The sequence below is a fragment of the Argentina anserina genome, chromosome 6 (genome assembly GCF_933775445.1).
Source record: "Argentina anserina chromosome 6, drPotAnse1.1, whole genome shotgun sequence".
NCBI classification, from domain to species: domain Eukaryota; kingdom Viridiplantae; phylum Streptophyta; class Magnoliopsida; order Rosales; family Rosaceae; genus Argentina; species Argentina anserina.
In genome coordinates this window covers 15,111,709-15,130,097 of record NC_065877.1, presented here as the reverse complement: position 1 = coordinate 15,130,097, position 18,389 = coordinate 15,111,709, and the positions used below count along the sequence as shown (strand labels likewise).

Genomic DNA, 18,389 nt, shown 5'->3' with positions numbered 1-18,389 from the left:
ATAATGAGATTCGAGTCAAAGGTCAAGGAAGGTGGTGTACGTTTTAGCTTAGCTATGACCCTCCAAACCCTACGTAAGTATACAATTTAAGGAAGTTAAGGATCTCTAATTTGGAAGTTTGTGCCTATTTTTATAGGCCTAGAAAATGGGCTCTTCTTCAATTTGGGACTAGTCACTGAAATTACAGAGTGAAGTTCCAATTTTGACACACTTTTCGGTCAATTTTTTTCACCATAAGCGATTCAATATTTAGGTATGTTATTTAAGATCATCTCTACAAAGTTTCATCCAATTTGACAATGATTTAAGCTTTCAAAATTGAGATTTACACGAACGGTTCACGTTGAACCGTTTTAATTCATTCATTGATTTAATCTAATTTCAATACCTTAACGATGTCTGAATTGGATGAAACTTTGTAGAGATGATCTTGAATAGCATATCTAAATATTGAATCACTTATGGTGAAAAAATTTGACCGAAAAGTGTGCTAAAATTGGAACTTCACTCTGAATAAAGACTGTATATATATATATATATATTTAAGAGGTTTTGGGAGCAAATCTTGCCTACAACTTACATCCGCCCCTAGACCGGAGTATAAACATCCAAGAGAGTAGAAACATCCAAATGGGAAATTTCCGGTCACAACTCACAACTTCTGCCTCTTACCAATATACACGTGTAGCAAACACTGAGGCCCTGAGGCTTACGGTAAATGAATCTCAAGCCACAGAAGCTATCTTCAAGATTCATAAGCGGACCCCACCTCTAGAATCCCAACAAACTAATAACGTATTACTGTAGTCGACTATATTCAAAGTTCTCTCCTCCTCTCCATTTTGGTCCTCAAACAACAACAACAACAACAACAATGGAGCCTCTCTGCCCAAACATGGATCTCAAACCAATACGTTGCTTACCTGTTTCGCCCATATGCCGAAAACCCACCTCATTTTTACTGCCCGCGCACCGGTTCCCTTGCTCGGATCGCAGTGTTAGCCGGAAATGGAGAGTCAGTGCTGCGAAGTCTGAAGCTGATGAAAAATCTAGTCAGGAGCTCTTTGGGTCCATCGGAAAAGGCTTTCTTGCGTTTTCTGTTGCCGCTGCTGCCAGTTTCTCGCTCTGTTTTGATTCTCCGGCGATTGCGGAGTCGTTGACCGTTGCTTTTCCGGTTTCACGCACCACTGAGGTTATTCATCCTTTCTTTCTATTTAATTGAGTATTATGTATGTGTTTCCTATACTTGAGTATTTCCTAGATGTCTGGTTTACATTAAAACTTATATAAACTGAAAGGGACAGGAACAAAACAACCAAAGAAAGAAAATTTATAGGTCAATTGGGTAAAAACCAGATGTCAAATGTTTGAGTACGAGTCTAATAATGAATATAGGAAATTCATATAATTGTGAATATAGGACGTTCTATTATACGTTTTTAACTTTTTATATAGTTGTTCTGTTGACATGAGATTGTTCCTTTGTCACACTAATCTGATCCCCTTGGGATAGTAGTCAGATTATGCACATATCTTATAATCTCACCACTGCAAGAATCAAATCAACACAAAATGTGTATGATATAGATTTATCACTTCTACACATTTGTCTTAGTTTTGGTAATTTATTTCTGGGTTTAGATGAATGTTCTGCTTTGCTGATGCTGGTACATTTATTTTATCCATTTACTTCGTATGTTTGTATTTAGTAATTTTGACTATAGATCATAGTTTAAATCAAGTTGTTTTTTAGTCTTAACTTGTTTTTACCTGTATCAGAAATGTGATGCTTTTTATTAACTTGATTTGATTGTATAATAGGTGAACTCAGTACAAAGAACCCTTGTGGAAGCTTGGGGTTTAATTAGAGAAACATTCGTTGACCCGACATTTAATCATCAAGGTATTGGCCATACTGCATCCCTTTTTTTTAATGTCTGGCACACAAATTAAATGTAGCATTAAAGATTTTACACTCCATGCTAAAATGTTCATGATCATGGTAATAACTTGAATAATTAGATAGTTCTTTCGTTTTCCATTTGAGGTTCTTTGGTGTTGAAGACAGATTCTTCTTCTGCAGATTGGGATCTTAAGTTGCAGCAAACAATGGTCGAAATGTTTCCTCTTAGGTCAGCCGATGCAGCTTATATGAAGATCAGTGGAATGCTTTCTACTCTTGGCGATCCCTTTACGAGGATTATTAGTCCAAAGGTCTTGCAATTGATTTGAGTCTCTCTTTTTTATCAATGTCATGCTGATTAAAGCTGCCACTTACAGTACCATTTCAGTCCACAGAGTTACTACAGTTGTGATATGTCCATGAATGGCAAAATATTCATATTGTTTACTTGCAGGAATATCAAAGTTTTCGCATTGGAAGCAATGGAAATCTACAAGGAGTTGGTCTTTTCATAGGTACTGAACCAAGAACAGGGCATCTGGTTAGTGAGATCAATACCAAAGAACCTTTCTTTGTTTTTGAAAATTTCCTTTTCTTATATATGCACACGGAGGAACTAGTTTTAGAATAAGGCAATAAGCACTGTCACTTGCATAGACTGGAGTTTCGAGTAGGACTGTAGGACAAAGAAATTTATCAAGATATAATTTTGATCGGAAATTGCAGGTTGTTATGTCATGTGTAGATGGTGGCCCAGCTTCTCGTGCTGGTATTCATGAGGGAGATGAGTTGATTGAAATTAATGGTAAGCCATAGATCAAGTATTTGGTGTTTTTGTTTCTTTGTTATTCTTAATAAGGCTGGAAAAGCTATAACTAAACTTTTAATACTTGACTTCTAACATCATTACATTCTTTGGTCAGTGCAAATTTAAATTCCACAAGAGATCAAACCTTTGTTCCATGAACTCTATCAAGAAAAAGTTACATTGTTTCATTGAACAAACTGCTCCCAGATTCATGAAATTAAATAGGTTGCATTTCTCAAAAGCTCTTTCTTCCGGACCTCCTATCTTGTTCTACTTCGTCAAACTCACTAAAATTTTCTTTGATTAAAAGTTAAACAAACTTTGACTACTTTATGCATTGTAGGATTTTGCTTAATTATGACAGTTGCGAAATTGTGTTTCTCCATGGCCTAGTATAAACTAGTTTCTGTTCTGCAATAAATTATAAAACTTTTGTCGTAAATTTAAATACTGTGTGCAACACTTCAGGAGAACAGCTTAATGGTGTTGACACTGAAGCAGCAGTACAGAAACTTAGAGGCCAAGTTGGAACAAGTGTTACTGTAAAAGTTCACAGTGTAATCTTCAGTTCTCTTTAGACTAATCTTGTTGAGTAAGCCAGAAATTGTAAATTATTTCAGCTAACTGATATTTCAATTATTGTTTTTCAGGCCAATGATTTGGGAAGTGATGCTAGTATAAGAGAGGTACTCAGATCATTCATTATGCTGACATTTCTGTTGTCTATATTAATTGTTTCTTTAAAATCAGTAGTATCAAGCAATGGATGCATTGAATTTTAAAATGCTTCCCACTGATCTGAAATTACACATCTGGTTGAAGGTGAAATTACCTCGGGAGTTCATTAAGCTTTCTCCAATTTCGACCGCAACCATCCCTCATAGAACTCCAGATGGACATCTTACAAAGACGGGATACGTGAAGCTGTCGGCTTTCTCTCAGGTCGTTATTACAGTCATTTTTGTCTTGCATTTGTAAGCAGTAAAATTGCTATTTCTTATAAAATAGTTTAACTAAGACTGATATCATTGGTATATGTTGGTTGTATGCACTCCAACAGACTGCTGCAGCTGATATGGAAAATGCTATCAAGGAAATGAAGAGTCAGGGTGTACATTCATACATACTGGATTTGAGAAACAATCCGGTAACTATTGATCTCATGTTCATAAGTGAAAGTTTTTATAGTTTGTTTGCCTGCTTTTGTCTATGATTATCCAGTTTGTCTTATGTCTACTTTCATTTAAACTCTTCAGGGGGGACTAGTGAAAGCCGGACTTGATGTTGCCCAAATTTGGCTAGATGGGGATGAAACTCTAGTGAACACAGTTGATCGGGAAGGGAATTTGTTACCTATTAATATGGTAGACGGGCATGCTATCACACATGATCCACTTGTCGTGCTTGTGAGTTTTGAATTTCGACACTAATATTAAAACAAATCAAGTAGACATACATATTAAGGAGCTGATAAATACTTTCAATATCATGCCAAATGCATAATACAATCTTCAACTCCGCAAGATATAAATGTTTGTTGCATTGGCAAGTAAAAGACAATTATGTCGATCATTGTGGTCTCAAGTAGAATTTTTGCCCTCATATCTTTAAAAACTCTCAATATCATGTTTGTAGTGGACTCTTATCAGTTTCAATCTTCTACTGCCTAAAACAGGTCAATGAGGGCAGCGCAAGTGCGAGTGAGATATTGGCAGGGGCACTGCATGACAATCGTCGAGCTACTCTTGTGGGTCACAGAACCTTTGGGAAAGGAAAAATTCAGGTAGACAGTTTAACAACGTATTTTATAAAACTTTCTTCGTACCTTATTGAATCATCTAGAAATTCATCTCAATCAAATCTATGACAACAACATTTATTTCATATAGAAATTATATTTTATTCAAATGCTTATATCTCCATCAAGTTATGAACCTCATGGACGGGGTTGTCTACAATACCTTGAGGTATAGCATACCCTCACTTTTTGAATCAAAATTACAATTTTATTGAACTAAATTTACAACATTGAGAACAAAGGTACAACATGTAATTTTTTATGTTTACAAATAACCAAACAAATTTACCACATTGGCAACTATTTGTTCATAATCTTGTAAAATGTTATTGGTGAAGTAATTACAACAATAGAACTAGATTTACTTAAAACATCACCCTATTTACCACAATGACAACAAATTTGTTGTGATATCAGTAAATGAGGTATCACATACATAGAGGTACTTAAGAAAATTCCCTCATGGATAGCTGTCACATTTCTTCTCTTTGAGCTGCATATATAGCTCTTGTTCATTTTTCTGTAATTTGTGTACTTGCCTTATATGACCATAATTTGTTCTCTACTGCTGCATTTACAGAGTGTCACAGAGTTGCATGATGGATCGGCATTATTTGTCACAGTAGCAAAGTATTTATCGCCAGCGCTTCATGACATAGACCAGGTTGGCATAGCTCCTGATGTGCAATGCACAACTGAAATGCTTAATTCTCCAAAAGATTCAGTGTTGAAGGACCAGAAGAGCTCAGTCTCATCACTAGAAGCAGATTCCTGTGTTTTGGTAGCAGAACATGAATTGGACATTCAAGAGTCCAAAGGCACTGCTTCTTGAAGATATAATCTCATGTAGTAACTGAAATGCCTGCAGTATAAAAATAGAATCAATGGTAATCATACGTGTAGTATATATAGAATTGACAATAGTTATAGATGGGAAAAAGGATTTGCAACAGGGCAGGGTCTTCATATAGATGTGTAATCTGTATATGTTGTGTATGGAAGTTAGAACTTAGAAGTATAATTTTATAGTGCATGATCCACTATTTTTTTTAGGAGAATGATTGACTTCATTTGGCAATTGTCATGCATGGCGAGAAGGACCAAACAACTGGAGTGATAGATACACTTCAAATGCAAGTTGTACTAAGCAAATAATGACGCACAAATGTGCTTATTAAAAACCATAGTTCAAAAAGAAAAAAACTGAAGTAAAGTTAAAGCATAATAACTTTCAACCAGTTCAGCCTACGTCATCAACTGCTTGCTATACTGGAAAAAGAAAACATGGCAAGGGTGAGAAAGGATCTTTCCTAGCTCCACTAGGAGATTACTCGCCCTCAGCCTCCTTAAAGAGGCACATTGCATCACTAGTAGGCTCCTCTGCCACACTCTCTAGTGGGTTAGCAGCCTGCTCCACCACCGGTTCCACCGGCATCTTTCCCTCTGAACAAGCTCCGCTAAAGTCATCTAGAGCTCCGCCGCTGACTCCATATTGAGTTGGCACTTAGTAGCTTTGTTTGAGTTCCTCCAGTCTCTAGGATGACCAACTTTTGCAGGTGAATGTTTGTCACGCGGAACACCCAACACCCCTGAAGCCATGGCTTGAAGCCCGAGCTTGGTAGGTGAGAGGTTAGACGGTGCCAAACGCAGCCCAAACTTGCCTTTCTTACCAGCGATGTCATCCGCATCCTCCCTGCGACGTCGATCTCCCAACACATGTTTAGGATTGGGAGGGCTCAACAGAACAGTGCATTATCCACTATTTGGAAGCATAAAGTATAACGACCCTAAAATTTCGAGCATAAAAACTCAAAATATTAAAGTCGTACAACACCAAAACAATCTCAACGAATCGAAATCATTATAAATGCACAACGGATCATCACTGAGTTCTCAATACAACTCAGAAAACCAATTATTACAAACCAAATTTATGATTCAACATTACATAAAATGGAAATGTAATAATCCTCATAATCTCTCACAAAACTCACAAATAAATCCTCACAAGTTCTCACACACAATTCTGCAATAGAAACCTCACCACAAGCGAGGTAATGAACAACTTCGAGTCTTCGGAGTCGTCTCTCAATCCCCACTAATCAACACCTGCGGAATTATCCCCTACACCATCGAATTGGTGCACCGGGATTGTAAACACAAACCCGGTAAGCTTATAGCTCGTATGAGTAAAATGATAATATAACTCGCATATCAAGATATACGAAAATCCACAACACAACAATATAAATGCACTCATGAGTCAATGGACGGCCCATCTGGTTGTCCCAAAAATATATGAAATGAAAGTGCTCATGAGAAATCGGGCAACCCTTCTGGTTACCCAAATACATTTATAATACGGGTACTAATGAACGCTGGTACACATCTGTTACCCCTCACGTAGTACACCGCCGATATTGGGTAATCACCTGCTACCCAACATCAAAACAATATGAGTACTCATGAGCAGATAACCACCTGTTACCTCTCATGCAGTACTCCGGAAGACAGACTAGAGCTCTAACTGTATCGTAACTTTCGCCCGGCCAAAGGCTAGGTTCCGACTTGCCAACACGTACAATAATCACACCTCATATTGTACCAAAATAGAGTCCGAAGACAAATCAACATTTTAACAATCTCCATGTTAAAATCACGTACAATAATCACATATCATATTGTACAAATCAAAATCACATGCTCGATATAAATCTCGTCATCAAAATGACATCATCACGATAAAATCATAACAGTACATTATATAGCAACCATATATATATATATGTACCTATTTACCATTTATACAATATATACATAATCCGCTATATCGTATTCGTATACATGTCATGTTTCATAAACACGTCCGAAGACAAAACGTTTAACAAACTCCATGTTAAAAACACGTACAATAATCACACCTCATATTGTACAAATTAAATCACGTGCTCAATATATAATTCTCGTCATTGAAATGACATATTCACAATGAATTCATAACAGTATATAATATAGCAAACTATATATATATGTGCTTATTTACCATTTATACAAATATATATATCCCACTATATCATATACATGTCGTATTTCAATATTTAAAATTCTTACAAAAATCTTGAAATCATAGCAAGGTTAGATTCGTAAATATGTGAGATTTTACTCACCTTATCAACTCGAGCGTAATTCCACAATTTCCGAATATAATTCATTTCCTTGATTTCTTAATCACCTTGAAAAGATAAGAAAAGAATTTAGAACGTTTCGTAAACCTTTAAATGCCGAAACAGTAATAATAATTTACTGTTCAGCAATTTCTGGTTTTACGAATTTACTGTTCATTGGATTACTGTTCACGTATTTACTATTCATGTATTTCTGTACAAATACCCATCGCTTACGTATTCCTATACGTATACATATTGTTTACGTATTTATGTACGTACGAATACTATTCAAATGTAAATACTGTCTCAGTAAATATTAATTACTGATTTACCCTTCTGAAATTACTTTTTACATTTATTGAAAGTAATTTACATTTACATTTACCATACGTAAATAAAATTTACTTTTTTACTGTACGTAAATTACTTTTTACATTCACCGTACGTAAAAATAAAATTTTACAATTTACTGTGTCGGAGTCACTGTTCACGCGTCACCGCACGTGGCGGCGCGTGGGATACACGCGCCACTCGCCGGCGACCGCGTGTGGGGCCCACGCGCCTACTTCGACGCCGGAGCGTATCACGCCACCTACGCCCCAAAACTCTTCGTCTCCTCCTCCTCTTCCTTCCTACGGTCTCAGACCACCCCTAGGCTATCCCACGCACCCCACGCTAGGGGTGGACACGGGTCCATTCGGTTCGGTTTTGGACAAAACCCATAACCCAACCCAAATTTTAAATTCGGTTCGGTTCGGTTCGGTTTTTCTATTTTAGAGAGTGTGACCCACAACCCAACCCAACCCGTACGGTTCGGTTCGGTTCGGTTTTTTTTTCGGTTTTACCCGTATGTAAAATACGTAATATTATATATTAATTTTAAAAGTACAAAATTTAACATAAAGATGAAAAACTAATAGTCTAATGATTATTTCATACCTAATTGACTTATGCCTCATCATTTAGCCCGTGGATCTGAAAAGTTCGCCGAGGCCCGCAAGTCCGATGGGTTTTTACCCGAAAACAACACTAATATATCATAAGGGAAGACCCATTACTAATATGCGAACACTAAAATTCGTTTGCATATATGAAATCACCTAATTTTTGTCACCGATTGTGTGCGGTCGCACCAAAAAAATCCATTTGGCAAAGCCCCGGTCAATGAGGATTTTAATATGTCAAAACGCCTTTTTTTTTACCATAAGTATGGACGATCAATCAATATCCAAATCGGACGAAATTTTTACGGGTTCTCTAAATATATATACTGATCACATCTACTGGTGTCGATCGACCATATTTCGAACTGGAGTTATCGATTGCTGAAGTGTCCACTAATGTATCATACCTTTATATTAGATTTATAATAAAACTATCGCATTATGAAGCGACTATATGAAGGAAAGTTTTAGAGATCGATCGACACCATCCGATGTGATCAGTATATGTATTTAGTGACCATGAAAAAATTTCATCCTATTCGGACCTAGTTTGACCGTCAGAATTTCCGGTAAACTGAAAACACCACTAATTTGTCCTAAAGGAGAATCCATTACAAAGCTGCGAACGCCGAAAGCCGTTTGCATATCTGAAATCACCTAATTTTTGTTACCTATCTTGCGCGGTCGCACTGAAGAAATCTATTTGGCAAAGCCCCGGTCAATGAGGTTTTATTATGTGAAAACGCCTCTTTTTTGGTTGACCGTAGGTACGAACGGTCAAACCATGTCCAAAATGGACGAAAATTTTACGGGGTTCCTAAATATATATACCAATCACATCTGCTGGTGTCGATCAACCATATTTCGAATTAGAGTTGACGGTCACCTAAGTGTCAACTAATGTATCATAACCTTTATATTAGGTTTAACATAAAACTATCGCATTATGAAGCGACTATATGAAGGAAACCTCTAGGGATCGATCGACACCAGCCAATGTGATCGTTATATATATTTAGTGACCCTATAAAAATTTCATCCAATTCAGACCTCATTTAACCGTCAGAATTTTTGGTAAATCGAAAACATCACTATTATGTCATAAGGGAGGACCTATTACAAATATGCGAACGCCGAAAGCCGTTTGCATATCTGAAATCACCTAATTTTTGTTACTTATCATGCGCGGTCGCACTGAAGAAATCTATTTGACAAAGCCCCGTTCAATGAGGTTTTATTATGTGAAAACGCCTCTTTTTTGGTTGACCGTAGGTACGAACGGTCAAACCATGTCCAAAATGGACGAAATTTTTACGGGGTCCCTAAATATATATACCAATCACATCTGCTGGTGTCGATCGACCATATTTCGAATTAGAATTGACGATCACCTAAGTGTCAACTAATGTATCATAACCTTTATATTAGGTTTAAAATAAAACTATCGCATTATGAAGCGACTATATGAAGGAAACTTCTAGGGATCGATCGACACCAGCCGATGTGATCGTTATATATATTTAGTGACCCTATAAAAATTTCATCCAATTCGGACCTCATTTAACCGTCGAAATTTTTAGTAAATCGAAAACATCACTATTATGCCATAAGGGAGGACCTATTACAAATATACGAACGCCGAAAGCCATTTGCATATCTGAAATCACATAATTTTTGTTACTTATCATGCGCGGTCGCACTAAAGAAATATATTTGGCAAAGCCCCGGTCAATGGGGTTTCAATATGTGAAAACGCCTCTTTTTTAGTTAACCGTAGGTACGAACGGTCAAACCATGTCCAAAATGGACAAAATTTTTACGGGGTCCCTAAATATGTATACTAATCACATCTAGTGGTGTCGATCGACCATATTTCGAATTAGAGTTGACGATCACATAAGTGTCAACTAGTGTATCATAACCTTTATATTAGGTTTAAAATAAAACTATCGCATTATGAAGCGAATATATGAAGGAAACTTCTAGGGATCGATCGACACCAGCCAATGTGATCAGTATATATATTTAGTGACCCTATAAAAATTTCATTCAATTCGGACCTCATTTAACCGTCAGAATTTTTGGTAAATCGAAAACACCACTATTATGCCATAAGGGAGGACCTATTACAAATATGCGAACACCGAAAGCCGTTTGCATATCTGAAATCACCTAATTTTTGTTACCTATCATGCGTGGTCGCACTAAAGAAATATATTTGGCAAAGCCCCGGTCAATAGGGTTTCAATATGTGAAAACGCCTCTTTTTTAGTTAACCGTAGGTACGAACGGTCAAACCATGTCCAAAACGGACGAAATTTTTACGGGGTCCCTAAATATATATACCAATCATATCTGCTGGTGTCGATCGATCATATTTCGAATTAGAGTTGTCGATTTCCTAAGTGTCAACTAATGTATCATAACATTTATATTAGGTTTAAAATAAAACTATCGCATTATGAAGGAAGCAAGACGGCTAAATAATGCGCCTCTTATACATTAGGTCAATTAGGTTAGAAATTATGTGCGGCTGTGAGGCCGACCACACTATCTTTTTATTAAAAAAATAATAATAGTGTAAAATTATAAATATGACAAAATGATGTCGTTTTGTAACGTTGACCATTGACTTCGGGTTGTTCGGGCCCACGCGCCATCCATGGCAGCGGAATCTCCCCCCTTTCCTCCTCCGCTCCCCCACCTCCGATCTACCTCAAAAGCTCTCCAAAACATTCACAAATTCACCAACAAGCAATTCAAGAATTGAATTAACCAAACCCTTACCTAAAACACGATTTGAAATCGCTGGAGTTCGTTGGTTGGATCAGACCGACTGTGCTCGGTTCCTGTGAGTCACGCCGAGGCTTCACGGTGTCGCTGGAGTCCGTGCCTTACTCGGAGGAAGGTCGCGTCGTGGTTGTGAGGCCGCTGATGCCGGCGGTGAGGAGCACGGCGCACGGAGGGCGGCGGATCGTCGACGAGAATTAAACGTTTTTCTAATTAAACGTTCCGAGAACATTTCCGTTATTGTTTCGAAACGTCGCAAGCAACTAAATTTCACTCTCCATGAATTTCACAACTTTATAGAAGTTAAACAAACCAAACATCGTTCCGAAAAATCGGGTTATTACATAAAGAACTGGTTATTCAATGTGCAGCTATATGTCACGGACCTAGCCATTCGGCTACCACACTTGGTCCATGCGGCGCTCCATCCCCATGGAACCAGCCTTATCCAACGGGACAATGCACTGGTTTTGCCCTGCCTTGGGCTCATCAGGGATCGACTCCAGACCCCAACCTGTGTGTAGGGCGGCCAACTCTTTTCTTCGAAGTTAAGTCCCCGACTAGCGACAAGCTCTCTGAATTGAACCGGGTCGGCCTGCCTGAACCTGTAACGACCCGATTTTTCAGAGTCAAGTAATTTGAAATTTTAGAAATTATTAGAGTTTGTAAAATTATTAAACGACATTTGGTTGCTTTGCGACGATGTAAATCGAGAACGGAAACGTTGTCAGAACGTTTAATTAGAAAAACGTTACGTTCAGCGAAGCGAGAATCGACTTTTATTCCGTAGCTCTTTTGTGAAAACTTCCTTCACGAAAGTTGTAGAGCTCGTCGTTATGAGTTTGTGGAAATGTCACGCGTTCTAATCGGACGTCGTACGTGAAAGTTATTGACGACGGAAGTTAGTTTCCGATTTTAGAAGTGGGTATAAAAGGAAATTTTTAGAAGTAGGGTTTCCATTTTCGGAAACCCTTTCTCTCTCCTCACCCCGCCTCCCTCTCCTCTCTCTCTCCCCGATCGCTCTCTCTCCCTGACCCTCACCTCCCTCGCCGGCGATCTCACTCCACCGGCCTCCGTGCTCGACACTGCCGGTGTCTTTGGGACTGCACGGCCACAGCGCATCGATCGGTGGTGACGGCAACACACCCCAGGCGAAGATCGAGCAGCGCCGACGGAGCTCAACCTCGGGTCCGTCGATTTCAACGTCGCCGGCATGGCAGGAGCTCGGAGCCACAACGACGAGCTCTCCCTCCTCCTCCTCGACGCGATTCGACCTACGGTGAGACTCGATTCGAGCGACGACGCCAACGATCTCCTCCTCTCGAATCCGAGACCCTGCGGCGGCGAGTGCAGCGGTCTGCGGCCGTTCTAGGGCACCATCTAGGTAAGGATGCATTCAATTTGATGATTGTGATGTTTGTGATGAATTTTGGGATTGTTTGAGGAAGATTTGGGGAGGATCAGAGGAGGGAGTGGATTGGTAAACACCGCCGCCTTAGGCGGCGCGTGAGGGAGCGTGGAAGGGCCTAGAGGCAGCGAGAAGGGCGGAGGAGGGGAAACGTGTGATTTTGGGGCAGTAGTGGTGTGCTACGCGCCGGTTTTAGAGTCTGCGTGTGAGCCCAACGCGCTCCCACAATGAGTGGCGGCCCGTGAATAGTTTTTTCGAAACAGTAAATTTGTAAATTTATTTTTACGTACGGTGAATGTAAAAAGTAGTTTACGGACAGTAAATGTAAATTTATTTTACGTACTGTAAATGTAAATGTAAATTACGTACAGTAATTGTAAAAGTAATTTCAGAAGGGTAAATTGATAATTATTATTTACTGAGACAGTATTTGGAATTGAATAGTACATGGAGGTACAAAAATACGTAAATACTATGTACTCGTATAGAAATACGTAAATACTATGTACTCGTACATAAATATGTACTTAATATGTATTTGTACAGTAATACGTGAATAGTAACTACGTGAACAATAATTTCGTAAAAACCAGAAATTACTGAACAGTCAAATATTATTATTGTTTCGGCATTTAAGGTTTTACGTAAGGATTCTAAATTCACATCTTATCTTTTCAAGGTGATCGATACTTCAAGTAAAAGATTCACATTCGGAATCGTGGAAATTACGCTCAGGATTTTAAGGTGAGTAAAATCTCACAGTGACGAAACTATGATATGTATAAGATATAGTGGATTGTGTATGTGTATAATTGGTAAAATAGGTAGATATATACGGTTTGCTATATTATATACTTTCATAAATTCCGTTCGCGAATAAGTTCATTTGGTGTTGAGATTTATTTATTGATCATGTTGATTCGATTTGTACAACATAATGTGATGATTATTGTACGTGGTTTTAACATTGAGTTTTGTTAAAATGTTTTTGTCTTTGGACGTGTTTTTTGTCTTCGAACGTGTTTATGTCCTCGGACGTGTTTTTGTCTTCGGACGTGTTTATGTCTTCGGAAGTGTTTTTCTGTCTTCGGATCAGTCTTCAGACGTGTTAGCATGTCAGAACCTAACCTTGGCCGGGCGAAAGTTACGATACAGTTAGAGCTCTAGTCTGTCTGCTGGGTATTGCATAAGAGCTAACATATGAGTTATCGGCTTATGAATACCCATATTTTGGATATTGGGTAGCAGGTGGTTGCCCAATGTCGGCGGTGTACTAACATGAGGGGTAACAGAGGTGTACCTGTGTCTCATGAGTACCAGTATTATAAATGCATTTGGTAAAGAGAGGGGTTGCCTAATTTCTCTTGAGCATATATATTTTCATATTGTTAGATAACCAGATGGGCCGTCTAATGACTCATGAGTGCATTTATGATTGATGTTTTGTGGATTTTCGTATATATTTTTATGGGAGTTGTATTGTTGTTTTTACTCATACGAGCTGTAAAGCTTACCGGGTTTGTGTTTACAATCCCGGTGCATCTATAAGATGGTGTATGGGATAATTCCGCAGGTGTGGATTAGCGGAAATTGACGGACAACTCTGAGGACTTGAAGTTGTTTATTTCCTATCTTGTGGTGAGGATTTCTGTGGATTTGTGAGGATTTATACATTTCCATTTGATATAATGTTGAATTATAAATTTGGTTTGTAATAATCGATTTGACTGAGTTGTACTTTGAACTCAGTAATGATCCGCTGTGATATTAAAATGATTTCGATTTATTGAGATTGTTTTAGAGTTTTCATGACTTCGAAATTTGAGTTTCATACTTGAAATTTTGGGGTCTTGACAGAACCCCTCGGAAGGAGCAGCCATATATCATCCACACTTGTTTTCTTAGAGCAAATCCCACATATGCGTGATGTTCATTCAACCAGCGACGCCCACGATTGACACTCCCGAAAACGGGACATGACATATATCTCACATATTTTTCGACTTTTTTGGTCTCACCGATTAGACTAACACAAAATGCTTCTGTACATCTGCTTGAAAATCTATCTTACACAAATAATCATTGACAATAATGGCAATGTATGAGTCATGTTTGTATTGTTCTTCGACAGATTGGAATTGCAGTCGGAAAGCCACTTTTACTGAAATCGACCATTCTACACTTGTGGCTGCAAAATTGCAATGCTGATGGTTTGGCCTTTCAATAATTATTTGGTCGGTTGGCTTGGAGGATCTTACCAAATCTCATGTGATACACAAATTTTCTGTTTACCTCTGACCAAACCAAAACAGAATCTGGCTGTTCACACTAATTCAGGAATTGGTATTATTTTCGTTTTATACGAAAGAAAATGTATTAGATAGATGGAGAAGCCTCTAGGACAACCACACTGTACCAGTGGCTGCATTCGGTACGGAATCAAACCAACTAGCCCTTGATCAAACTTATATTCTTTTGCCACCTTGAATTAGCTTGGATCATGTCCTTTCTCAAAAATTATAGTTACCAAAATTCGTGTTTGAAATTTTGTAAACGTTTTTCAATTTTTTATGAGCGCAGTGGACTTATAAATATTGTACAATATGTTAGTGTGTTAGAATCAACAAGTTGGCATGCAAACTTCTTCACCATATCGATATCCTTTTTCATAGAAGTGGTTCACTACCAGCAAAGTTGATTTTAGGCACTAACCGATTGGCACTAATATGTGAGAAGCCTAATGATCACCCTGCACTCAGAGATTTAGTAAGGCTAAAACGTCATATTTCATCTCTTTAACAAGTCTAGTTATAACTGCAGGTACAAATTGATCACTTTCTTCATAGAATCATAGTATGTGTAAATGAAAAATCATTAAAGATACATGTAGGTACAAATTTTCCAGGGCAGTACAATACCAAAAAATAACAAATTTTCATGAATCTCAAATGAGTCTTGCTTGGAGTCTTGGACTAGGAGTCCGTCACATGAACTAGGAGAAACTAATTAAGGCAATTAGTTCTTGAACATGGAGAACAATGAGACGGCAATGGAGGCTCCAATAACCACACCATTGACCGGTAAAGAGTAAGCCGCCCCTGCATCCATAGGAGCTGGTGCCGGAGCGCTCTCTTGGGCCAAGACAGTTGCGGCCGCAATGACTAAGACCACCTGCATTAAGAAGACGGCTCTGGCCATGCTAACCTGTGCCATTGATGGTTTTAGCTCCAAATTAACAAGCTGGTTAGTGATCAGAAGAAGAAGTTTGAGCTAGGTTTGAGACTTGCTTTGCTTTTGCTGTGTTGTGGTAGCAAGTTATTGCTATTTATAGGGAGGGATTGAGCCTTGAGCGGCGTGTGGGGGCCAAAAGGGGAAGGTGTGATAACGTTAAAATGGAAGGCAACGGCTAATTAACAGCTCGGTTTGAATGATTGAGTCGAGCAAGCGACCTAGAACATGGGCTGGAAGCCTGGAAAGCGTTTTATAGCGTGGGTAAGGGAACCAAAGCCGCGAAATCAATCCTCTTTCGAAACTAATTTATAATGGGTGTGTTTAGAAGATCATGAGCCATCGAATTATTAAGGTAGAATCGTATCTGGAATATAAGAGTGAATCACGATCGAAATGTCGTCATATATGACAATTGATGTTGTAGTCTGACTAGTCTCAAAGAAAATAATTTACCTAGCATGCATTATTGATTTTAGAAAATGTAGAATGCATAGAATGAATCCAAACATCTCTTCTCTAGAAACGATAACATTTTTTATGATAATATTGATCTGTAACACCCATGTCCTTCGGTAATTTCTCCATGGCTCGTTGGACATCCTAGGCTGTCTCTCAGTTGGCTTCGCAAGCTTCATATCTTGTCCGTATTACATCCTCAAAATAACGCATTTTGGATCTTTGAGATGATATATACCACATTTTTGTGTCTTAGCAGCGTTTTATATACGTAACTACGTAAGAATGGGGGTGGGTGTGAAGTTTTGGTATAATGAAAACTCACACTACATGGAGTCCATGGCATATTGTCTGTCATCTACCAATTGAACTGTGACACTCTTTCAAATGGTCACAAAAGCACGCCTCGTCGGAGACTCAGATATGTCATGTGTCGTCGAAAAGAAAGCGACACAGAAGGCCGAGACACTGCGAGTCTGTGACAGCAAAAGAGTACGAAAATACATTTGCGCAAGGCCACTAAAAAGCCAAATGCCAAAATTTAGCAACATAATTGGCCATAGAAATTACTTTGTTCTGTTTTTGATGAATGTGAATCATGGTTGATTTAGATGAATTGGTCGACTCTCCCTGGTTCTCACACTTTACATGTCAAACTGAATTGCCTTCCAGATTTGAATGAGAAGATATATGTATTTGCCTGATCTACAAAGATTTAGAGAGACATTTTGTGCGATTGGTTCGATCATAGTCCGTCCGATCCATGGATTAATAAAACTGGTATAGAAATAAGATGAGGACCAATTTCCTTCTGGGAAATAATAGTCAGCATATATAGCTTTATTATAATCTGGTGAACCAAAGATCCATCAAAACCAATCCCTCAAAACAAAAGCCACATACACATCATCCCCCCCCCCCAATATATATATATATATATATATATATATGTAGTAATGAAACAACGAATAAAACAAATCCACCAATAGTCCAATACTATATTGGAATATTCTCACATATCACAAATCAATGCTTGAAGAACGAGAACATCGAGATCACAAGCAAAGCACCGATAAGGGCGCCGCTGACCGACAGCGAGTAAGCAGCTCCGGCGTCCATGGGAGCCGGTGCAGGTGCGGGAGAATCCTCCTGAGCAGAGATGGATGCAGCGGCGAGGGCCAAAATAAGGACCTGGACGAAGAAGAAAGCCCTGGAAATGCTACCTTGCGCCATTTGGGGATTGATACGAAGATGTTAAACGAGATTTCGAAATGGAAAGGGTATTGAGAGAGAGAGAGAGAGAGAGAGAGAGAGAGAGAGGAAGTATATATAGGAGGGAAAGGAGGGCTTGTGTGGACCATGACTAACGTTCAAATGAGAAGGGAACGGTAAGGAACAGCTCGAAGTGGGTACGCGTTTGCTACTGGTCGGCGCCGTATCTGGTTTTTCCCCGTCATGTATCTACTCCTTTTCACGTCGGTCAGAGTTTTATAATCAAAATGATATTATTTTCTTCCATAATAAGCGTTGGTATTTTATAGCAGAATCGCTAATTCATGGATTTGTAATCAATGTATAGAGAATAGAACAAATTCTAATTAGGACAATGATATAGAGAAAATAATTTCTATGTGATTATTCCATTTAGGGGTTAACGTTAGTTTAGATGGGAAGAAAAGGTCACGGTTTTCATGGACCTTCTTAAAGGGTTCGTGTAACGGTCACTTGATCTGTCTGCTCACCTTGACCTCTTCATGCTAGTCAAGTGTCTAGCCGACACAAAAGTTTTGCTAGGGTTTCTTCTGTGCCAAGGGTCTTAGATGTGTGACACCTGGCTAGATCTCAGCAGTTGGGGGGTTTAGCTCCCCTACTTATAAACACAGT

General features: G+C 38.6%; 1 protein-coding gene across 2 annotated transcripts; it reads left to right on the top strand.

Moving 5' to 3' along the window:
• Window positions 1-853: 853 nt before the first annotated feature.
• On the top strand, window positions 854-5,549 carry LOC126798071 (carboxyl-terminal-processing peptidase 3, chloroplastic). 2 transcript variants are annotated; one of them, XM_050524903.1, is made up of 12 exons: window positions 854-1,192; window positions 1,822-1,903; window positions 2,084-2,214; window positions 2,358-2,444; window positions 2,630-2,708; window positions 3,180-3,259; window positions 3,362-3,397; window positions 3,534-3,653; window positions 3,772-3,858; window positions 3,968-4,117; window positions 4,387-4,494; window positions 5,090-5,549. In XM_050524903.1, exons 1-12 carry the CDS (start codon window positions 875-877, stop codon window positions 5,339-5,341), a joined length of 1,530 nt encoding a protein of 509 aa, XP_050380860.1. In that variant the 5' UTR covers window positions 854-874; the 3' UTR covers window positions 5,342-5,549. The 2 variants fall into 2 exon arrangements, with proteins under 2 accessions (XP_050380860.1, XP_050380859.1); XM_050524902.1 differs by having other exon boundaries at window positions 3,180-3,268.
• The last annotated feature ends 12,840 nt before the right edge of the window (window positions 5,550-18,389 follow it).